Genomic DNA, 9,647 nt, shown 5'->3' on the forward strand with positions numbered 1-9,647 from the left:
AGGAGGCAGAGCCGGCAGCAGGACCTGCTCCCCTTCATCTTAACCCAGATCTCAATCATCCCCGTGCCTGAAACCCTGCGTGCAGACAGCATTTATAAACAAATACTAACCAGCGATCTGGTTTGGGGCATCAGTGAGCAGACCAAGTGTCATAAAAACCTCAAAACTACTTTCAAACACCATTCATTTAGACTTTCTGATGGGATCCCTGCCGTCCAGTATCGGGGGCTGAGGCCAGGGGTGGGGACAGGGCAGAACCCAGGATGCCTGTGTGTGCCCAGGAGCGTCCGAGCTCCTGGTTCTGAAGACTGGCGCCCATGAGTGCACAAAGCAGAGCCCAAGACAGCGCCAGCCGCACACTTCCTGTTGACAGACCTCGGGGCTCGTGCCTGGGGTTCTGCTCAGACCCATCGGAGCCTCAGGTGACAGACAGAGTGTGTCTTTCTTGCGTCCTCACAGGAGCCCATGAGGCAAGCCGACTTCGTCCGCAGCAAGTCTTTCCTGATCACCCCGGCGAAGCCCTCCGTGGACCGAAGGCAGGGGGCCGAGCTCTGCCTCCAGGAGGGGCTGCAGAGAGGGATCTCCTTGTCCCATCAGAACTTGGGTATGAAACCTGCAAACGGTCCCAAACACTCTGACATACGCTTCTGGGGTGGGTCCCACGGGTTTTGTTTTTTGGTGTGTTTGTTTGTTTTGTTTTTCTGAATTATTTGACACATTGATTTGTTAAAATAGCTTTTATTGAGATAGTGCCATAAAACTCACCTGTTTTAAGTGTGCAATTCAGTGAGTACTAATTGACAGTGAGTATATATTTACTGAGTTGTCCAACCAGCACCATCCAATTTTAGAACCTCACCCTAAAAAGCAACTTTGTGCCCATTTACAGGCACTCACCACTCCCCGCCCCACTCCAGGCAACCACGAATCCACTTTCAGTCTCTGCATACTGACCTTTCTTAGACACTTCTCATCCCTGGAATCATAAGATACGTGTTCTTTGGTGTCTGGCTTCTTTCACGGAACATTCATCTCTGACATTCCACGTATCAGTACCTTTTAAATTTCTTTTCAATTATGTAAAATACACATAACAAAACTTACCACCTTAACCATTTTTAAGTGTGCAGTTCAGTTGTGTTAAGAGTATTCACACTTGTACACCCAGTCCCCCAGGCTGCAGTTTTATTCTAGAAGTTTCTCTCTCCTCACTGCATGGGAGCCTCCTGTCAGTCCTTTTGGCACAGATGTTATTCTGGGCCTAAACCTTCTTCACCTTTTCGCGCATTAAGGATTTCATGTTTGAGACCACAGTTAAGACCTCAATGCGTATTTTAAAGAAATGCAGAGGCTTGAGTGAAAATTGAAACGCGTTGCTAGTGTGTGTGTGTTTGTGTTGTCTTCATCCCAGCAGCTCAGTCTGCAGCGATGGCGGAGAGAGACCTGCACCAGCTGAAGAGAGCCAGCTACGCCAGTGCGGAGCAGCCGTCCTGGATGGAACTCGCCAGAAAGAAGTCTCAAGCTTGGAGTGACATGCCCCAAATTATAAAATAGGTTGACAGCGTGTGACAAAAAGTGTCCACCACCTTGACGGGTCCCTTAGTGAAAAACGGCCACTAAAGGCAAAGACACTGAAACGTAAGAGTGATTTTTATCATCCGGTTATGGGAGGGCGGGCTTGGGGAGGAACGAGCCAGCCAAACAAGGACAGACACACAGCCACAGGCCTGGCCAGCAGGGCCCGAAAACAAGAAGACCATTGAAAAGGTGTTCAGGGAACAAGGCCCGGTGCCCAGAGGCCTGAATGCCAGTCTTTCAGAAATCCCTTGATCAAAGGAGCTCTGACACGGAAGAAAAAGGCAATGAAACGCGGATGCAAAACTGGGACCTGGAGAACGTGTGTCTGTGCCCCCAACTGAGATCGGCTTGTGTCTGTGGCCGGGGTCTTGCCTGCGGATCCTGTCTTCTCCTCTCCTTCCCGATGGGGCATGATATTTATGGACGTAAGGATGCCGCTTCCAAGAGCAGCGATAGAGCAGCCGGTGTTCCTGAGCACAGTCCCTCTGTGAAGGGGCGGGAAGCACACAGCAGGCGCATCAGCTCATAGACCGTTTCCAGCAACAATTTTTAAATTTTTCCATGAGGCATCTGTGTCCTTAACCGTTGCACAACGCATTGCCTGTTCAATAAAAGGGTTCAAACACGCTTCTGTCGGATGGTATTTCTACTCACATTTAGAGAACGTCCTCCAGCCCTGAGTTAAATGCAAAGTATAGTGGTTCATTTAATAGACGTCTCACTTAAAATCTCTATTGGGTGGATTTTGGAGTTTGGGTTTTCCTTAGACTTTTTCTCCCAATAAAATTTTGGTGTTTATTTTGTTAATTCCCCTTTTTTAAAATATATTTTATTGATTTTTTACAGAAAGGAAGGGAGAGGGATAGAGAGTTAGAAACATCAATGGGAGAGAAACATCGATCAGCTGCCTCCTGCACACTCCCCACTGGGGATGTGCCCGCAACCAAGGCACATGCCCTTGACCGGAATCAAACCCGGGACCCTTGAGTCCGCAGGCCGATGCTCTATCCTCTGAGCCAAACCGGTTAGGGCTGGTGTTCATTTTGGAAACCAGAAGTTCATATAGGTTTTTTTTCTTCTTCTCATCTATTTGGTACAACATATAAAACTATGAAATTTCCCAAAATGTTACAATTCTTTGTCATCAAATTAATCTAACTTGCATATTTCTGTTAAAGACTAGGTTTTCAATTATTAGCCAGGATGGTTCATGAATACAGAATGTGGAGAAGCCAACAGAGAAAGAGCATATATTTTGGGAATCTCAGATTCATGTCTCAGTTACATAATACCTCTATTTTTAAAAAACATTTCCAGTTTGTTCTTTTGAACAAGCTAATCTCCATGGGAATAAGTATATAGCTGTGAACATTCAGCCATCAGAATTAGTAAGACCTCATACGCTAAGTTTTGATACTTTTACTGCATTTTTTTTCTTTATGAATAATTGTTTTTCTAGCTGTTGCAACTACACAATTGAATCAGTCCGCCTTCCTTGTGAATGTCCTGGGATAGTTTTTTTTCCCAACCACGTTGATGTATTAATTCCACTGTCTCAGCATCAGTACGGAATGGCAGGGTGAATGCTCTGAAGAAGAACTCCAGCCATGTAGGCTTGCTCTAAAAGCTTAGGCATGAATAGATTCAACTGGAAAAAATGTCACGTTGGCTGTTATTACCTGAGACCATCCTTTCTCCCTAAGACTACAGGGACTGTCTCCAGCTCGAGCAAGGCTGCCAATTTGAGGAGAGCAAGGCTCCCTCACCCACACGGAGGAGACGATGCTCATCTCCTTCACAGCAGAGAAATCGTCAAGAAGAAAAACACTTGAGCTAATAGGGGTGCCCCTGCAATTTTAAGAAAAATGCACTCTGTGAGGTGGGCCCTAGATCTGCATCAGTTTTCAGTGGGAGACGGAGGAAGAAACACGGGAAAGGCAGTGATCTTTGTACTGGATCCTAAGAGAGGCGATAGGGACATATTTCTGTGGCAGCCTGCAGTGGCTTTACATGTGCCACAAATGATCGGACAGTCCTCGCTTCAAAAAGGGGAGCCTAATTTGCCTTCCCTGGTTGTGAGACAGACTCAATGCTCATGTCTAACTCCGGCATGTAGCAGAGCTGACCTGTGTGACTTCTGAAGTGAGGTGATGAAGGCGTTGCTGCCCTCACCCTGCACTCTTTAGGGCTGTCCTCTCGGAGAGAAGTCAGTCGCCAGGGCTTTAGGGCTGTCCTCTCAGAGAGAAGTCAGTCGCCAGGGGTTGAGAAGCTATAGCAGCCTGTGCAGAGGCCCAGGTGGGAAGAACGGAGACCTCCTGCTCTGGCCTAAGTTGTGCTCCCCCCGCCCCCCACCCCATATACAAATTATATGTGGGCCTAACCCAGTGTTTCAGAATGTGACTGTATTTGGAGACAGGACCTTTCAAGAGGAAATTAAGTTAAATGAGATCATTAGGATGGACCCTAATCCAATATGACCGGGGTTCTTATGAGAAGGAATTTGGCACAGAGACACACAAAGGGAAGACCATGTGACAACACGAGGAAAACACAGCCATATAGCAGCCAAGGACAGAGGCCTCAAGAAATCAACCCTGTCAATATCTTGATCTCAGAAATTCAGCCTCCAGAACTGTGAGACAACACATCTCTGTCGTTTAAGCCCCTAGTCTGTGGTACTTTGTTATGACAGTGGGAGCACACTAATACATCTCCTGTCAATCGCCAGCACCAACTTGCCAGCCATGTGAGTGAGCCCCTTAGAATTGGCTCCTCCAGCCCCAGTCAAGCCTTCAGATGAGTGCAGCCCAGTTGACATACTGACTGTGACCTCACGAGAGATCCCAGGCCAGACTGCCCAGCCAGGCTGTTCCAAAATCCTGACCCACTGGAAATGTTAGGTAACGAATGTTTGTTATTGTTTTAAGCCACTAAGTTTTGGAGTCATTTGTTACTTAGCAACAAGTATCTCATAGGGCAGTTTTATGTTCTTTTTCTCGGTCATAAAGTGAAAAGGCCTTACCTGTTTTCCCATTAATATTTTAGTTGGGGTTAAGAGCATAACCATATGCACAGTCTGAGAGAAATGTATTTAATACCTCCCAGGCTACAATCTGTCTGAGGTTGTGGCGCAGAGACAGCTAGGGGGGCACACCAAAGACCTGTCATCGCCTCGCATAATCTGGAAGCAGAAGTCCAGCCAGAGACTACATCTCCAGCTGCACCCACTCCCGGCCAACCCACACCCCTGCTTGTACGTGGGACCCAGCCACCGAGTTCTGGCTGACGGGCTGAGAGCAGAAGTGATGGGCATCCCATATACAAAGTTGTGTCTAGAAGGGGCCAGGGAGGCAGCCAAGAAAACAAGGAATAGCTTTCAGAGAAAGGGCATGTTCAGCTCAGAGAGGCCAAGGGGAGACAGGAGAGGTTCCTGCAGGCGCCTGAAGGAAGAGGAGAGAATTGACTTACTCTGCGTAACTCCACAGGGAACAAACCAGGACCAGAAGGGGACATTCCAGAGGAGGACAGAGACAGGTTTACCTGTTAGAGTTGCCCAGCATGGGGCGGGATGCTGGCCAGCAGTGAGCTCCCTGACCTCCAGGTGAGCAAGCTGTGAGGGTGGGTGGCCAGCCCAGACGGAGCCACTCTACATCTACAAAGCAGGGCCTTTCACTTTCACTTTGTAATGTAATTACATTATGTGGCTCTTAATACTAATTATAACCGAGAAGTAACCATCCAGAAAATGATCCAAATGGGCTTTTATGCGGACTGTGGTTGTTCAGAGTGCTTTGAAAGCTCTTTATTACCAGAAGGAAGCCAGGCAGAAGCAGCCAGTCAGCAGATGGGCCTGCCCAGCCCCCTCCATGGTTGTACATCAGGGGGGCTGGGGGAGGATGGGGAGGCGCGGAGCCGATCTGCTTCCCCGCCCCCGCCCCTGAATCTTCTGGCGGTCCTGCTGAACTCCCTGGCAGAGGGAATAGTGATTTATTCCCTGGGAGGTGAAAATAGTCTGCAGTGAATAGATTTATTAGGATCAAATAGCAGGAATCGCGCGCTGCTGGTTTGGGGAAGTAGCGCAGGTGCTGAGCAGCGGCTGGCTTTTGCTTTCCCTGCCTTGTCTAGCTTCCTTCCTGCCAGCTCCTTGGGGAAATGACCGTGAGCGTGGGCGCAGGGGAGAGCTGTGCTGTGATGCCCAGATTATTAGCGACAGCAGCACTGGGGCTGGGTGTTGGGCGCGCTCCAGTTTGCGTGTGCACCCCCCCTGCGAGCACCGGAGGCCCCCACACCGGCACCTCGGCTACGACACGTGCAGAAAAGCAAAGTCAACACTCAGCCCTCTCTCCACTAAAGAACAAGTTGCCCTGAAGGATTTTCCCACAGGAAAAGGAATTCTGATGTTCAATGTAGGAAAATGCAAAATTGCTACCGGGACAGAGGAAGTGAGGGGCAATTCACGAGGGAGTCCTTTAGACAAAATAAACCCAATCTTGCAAACGCTGAAGCCTTTAAACTCGGGCTCTCCATCTTCCTTCCCGAGGGAGGGCGAGGAGAGAAGTGATCAGAGGGTTTTCACTGCTGCCCACCCCGCACTTCATCTGTCAGGTCCTCTGGAAGGATCAGGCCTGTCCCTGGGGGCACTGCCCAGGCTCCCCAGGCCTAGCAGGAGGCTGAGGGCGGCCACCACCACCACCCTAATGGCGGGCAGCCCCCCAGAGCCCCGGCCTCACACCGCCCTGCCCCGGGAGCACTGTCCTCTGGTGCTGCTGAGATGCTGCAGCCCAGGACACATTGGTAACGCATGTGGGCGAGGCACTGAATCAACGGTGGCCAAGTTGGGAGCTGGCTTTCCTGGCAGTGGCTGCAGCCAGGTCCTGGGTCACCTGGGCACCTTGAATGTTCCGGGAGCTCCTGCCCTTCCAGGCCACGGTTCCGTGCATCCCCGAGGCCGCCCACTGGGCGCAGCAGGTTCCGCAGCTCTCTTCTCCTTGGGGTCCTGTCCCCTGGGTGCTGGGCTGCTAACACTTACGGGCTGGTGTCCCCCACATTCACCTGTTGAAGTCCCAACCCCAGGATCTCAGCTTGTGACTGTATTTTGAGAGCGGGCCTTGACGGGGTGATTAGGTGAGATGAGGTCACCGAGGTGGGTGGTAATCTTAGGATGGGGTCCTAACAGGAGAGGAGCGCACAGACACGCAGGGAAGACCATGTGGGGACAGAAGGACAAGACGTCTCTCCGCACACCAAGGAGAGGGGCCTCGGAGGAGCCGGCTGTGCCGACACCTTGATCTTGAGCTTCTGTCCTCCAGAGTTACAAGAAAATAGATTTCTGTTGTGTCAGCCACCCCGTCTGCGGTGCTCTGTGAAGGCAGCCGGAGTAAGCGAGGCACAAGTCTGGTGTGGCCTACGCAGGGTGGGGCTGCCTCTCTGATTCTGGCCGGGAGAGGCGGCCTCTTGGGCGCCCCTGACTCGGAGCCTTGTGCTGAGACACAGGAAAGGTCAGCTTCTTTTCTTGAGCAAAAGCTTTGATACTTCTGGCCGGTTATTGTTTATTGAGGAAAAGAGAACAATCCCCAGTTTTTAGTGCCCTCTCCCTGCTTCTGATAACTTCAGCCTCTGAACCGCTCAGGGGTGGTCAGGACATGCCTTTGGTTCCATGCGGAGAAGGCTGCAGGCTCCACTTGCAACTCACCCATCAGCCCTGGCAGCACTGTCTTTCACTGGTGCCTGGATGCCCTCACCAGTCTTCAGCACCGTGGTATACCGGGTGCACAGTAGATGCTCAGTTAACGTCTGCTGAACGGATGCATAAATAAGGTATTTAGCAACACAGATGTTTCCACACAGGAACAGTCTATAAAGAAAACATCATTTCAGTCACATACACCTCACCTTCCTTCATTTCCTGCTGGTCCAAGTCCAGCCCAGAGGTTTTCCTGGGGGTGGAAGGGCAGGGGCAGATGGAAAGGAGGCAGAAGGGAAAAGAATCTGAAATGCCTATGGAGCCTTTTTCAAGTCAGCCGACCCTGCTCTTCTCTGGTGTCTCAGACAAAAACTACCCGGGACCTGGAGTGCGGCCTTGGCCTTGGCACTCAGTGGCACGGAGCACGGTGATTGTCCTCGGTCAGTGTCCCATGGGCACTCGGGAAGTGCTACTTAAGTCAAGTTGGTTGACGGTGTTGTTTGAGTCCTTTGTGTCCTTACAGTTTGGTGCCTACTTGTTCCCTCATTTACTGAAAGAGGGTGTTGAACTCTCCGCCTCTTGTCCACGTCTCCTTTCAGGTCTGTTAGTTTTGGCCTTGGATACTCTGCAGCTCTGTTGTTAGGTGCCAACATGCAGAATTATGTCTTCTTGGGGATTTGGCCTCTTATGAACTGTCCTTCTTTGTCCCCGATAATCTCCCTTGTTCTGGAGTTTACTTTAAAATTAATATAGCTGCTCCACCTTTCTCTCGGTTAATGTTTGCACGGTATATCTTTCTCCATCCTTTTACTTTAGACCCAAGTACCCCTTTATACTTGAAGTGGGTTTACTGTAGATAGCATAGAGCTGAGGCATGTGTTTTGTTCAAATGAGTGTGATTGTGTTCCAGTAAAACTTTGATTTACAAAAACAGGCAGCCAGCCTGTGGGCCATAATTTGCTGACTTCTGAGCTGTAGAATAATAGGAAATGAAAAATCAAAGCCTTGCACCCCAAGGCAGTCCCGCTCTCCGGAGTAACCACACGGAACAGTTTCTATATTGGGGGTTCCCATACCCATCGTTCTAGATACTATGCTTGTTCGGTGTATTAATTTTACCTGGCATCTACTGGGTCCCCCCAATGAAATATGAAAAACTGCCTGACTCACATTACCTCTTCCCTCCACTACTCCCCAAGACTTGTCTTTTATAAACATCTTATTTACAGTTTTTCTTTTGTTTACCTTATAACTTTGCTGTTTCCTTTTCCATTAACAGGACTGTTCCTCCTGCCCCTCCCGCCGTGATGTGAGGGTCTTACTGTCCCCCCACCCGGCAGTGTCCCCGTCCTAGCCGACTGCTGCCAGTCCCACTGTTATTCTCCAATACCCACGTTCTCATGTTTACATTCCATTTTGTAAGCGAACTAGGTCTTTGGTGCTCTGCCAGAAGTTGATCCTAAAAGCTGCAAACTAAGACATGGTATTTACAGTGTTTTAATTGTGTAAATATTATCACACAGAACCAAGTCATGTGATTGGAAAAATAAATACAAGCCTCTGGTACTGAACGCATCTCTCCACAGAGAGCATCCTACGCATCAAAGCCACTTGGATTGTTTCCTTCTTATTCCCCACCAAATCCGCAAAATCATACCGCGTTTTAGTTTGCCGTCTTATCCTGGAAGTCCTGTCATTCATCTTCAAGAATTCTTGTTCTCTGCTCCTTTTTTGGGTGAACCTGTTCCTATTTCATGGAAGTGAACCCTCACACAGAGCTCCGAGCCTTCCCTTTCTGCTACTCTCTCTCCTTCCCCTGGGAACCATCCTTGGGTTACTTGTCTCAGTTCTTCTCTTTGAAGCTGCTGCTTTTCCTCGGGGCTATCTTGGTTGTCCATTTGTATTTATGGACAAAAGCCGGGCTGGTTGATTTCGGGTGTGTGCTGTGGGTTCAGTAGCCCTTTTCTCCCAACAGTCCCATTTCCAGGATAGGAAGACCAAGTCCATGGATGGGAAGATCATCTGATAGACTCAGTTTTAAGGTGCATGGGCAGGCCCGGCCGGCACGGCTCAGTGGTTGAGCATTGACCTATGAGCCCAAAGGTCATGGTTCGATTCCTGGACAGGGCACATGCCCAGGTTGCTGGCTCAATCCCCAATAGGGAGCATGCAGGAGGCAGCTGATCAATGATTCTCTCTCATCATTGATGTTTCTATCTCTCTCTCCTCCCTTCCTCTCTGAAATTAATAAAAATATTTTTTTAAAAAAATAAAGTGCATAGACAGGAAACAGGTAGCTAACCACTCCTTCCCATCCCACAAGGCCCAAATACGGAGGACTTTCCTCTGGGATGGGGCACAAACATCGACACTGGGGCCTAACCCA

The 9,647-nt window shown here is 49.5% G+C and overlaps 1 protein-coding gene across 1 annotated transcript in view; it reads left to right on the forward strand.

Moving 5' to 3' along the window:
- Window positions 1–2,205, forward strand: part of KIAA1211L (KIAA1211-like ortholog) — a 58,528-nt gene extending 56,323 nt beyond the window's left edge. Inside the window, exons 11-12 of the mRNA XM_014536435.1 lie at window positions 460–604; window positions 1,412–2,205. Of these exons, the coding sequence (XP_014391921.1) occupies window positions 460–604; window positions 1,412–1,554 (288 nt within the window). The 3' untranslated portion in view covers window positions 1,555–2,205. The remainder of the gene's footprint in view (window positions 1–459; window positions 605–1,411) is intronic.
- Window positions 2,206–9,647: the final 7,442 nt, after the last annotated feature.

This window comes from Myotis brandtii, unplaced genomic scaffold, assembly GCF_000412655.1.
Source record: "Myotis brandtii unplaced genomic scaffold, ASM41265v1 scaffold1612, whole genome shotgun sequence".
NCBI classification, from domain to species: Eukaryota; Metazoa; Chordata; class Mammalia; order Chiroptera; family Vespertilionidae; genus Myotis; species Myotis brandtii.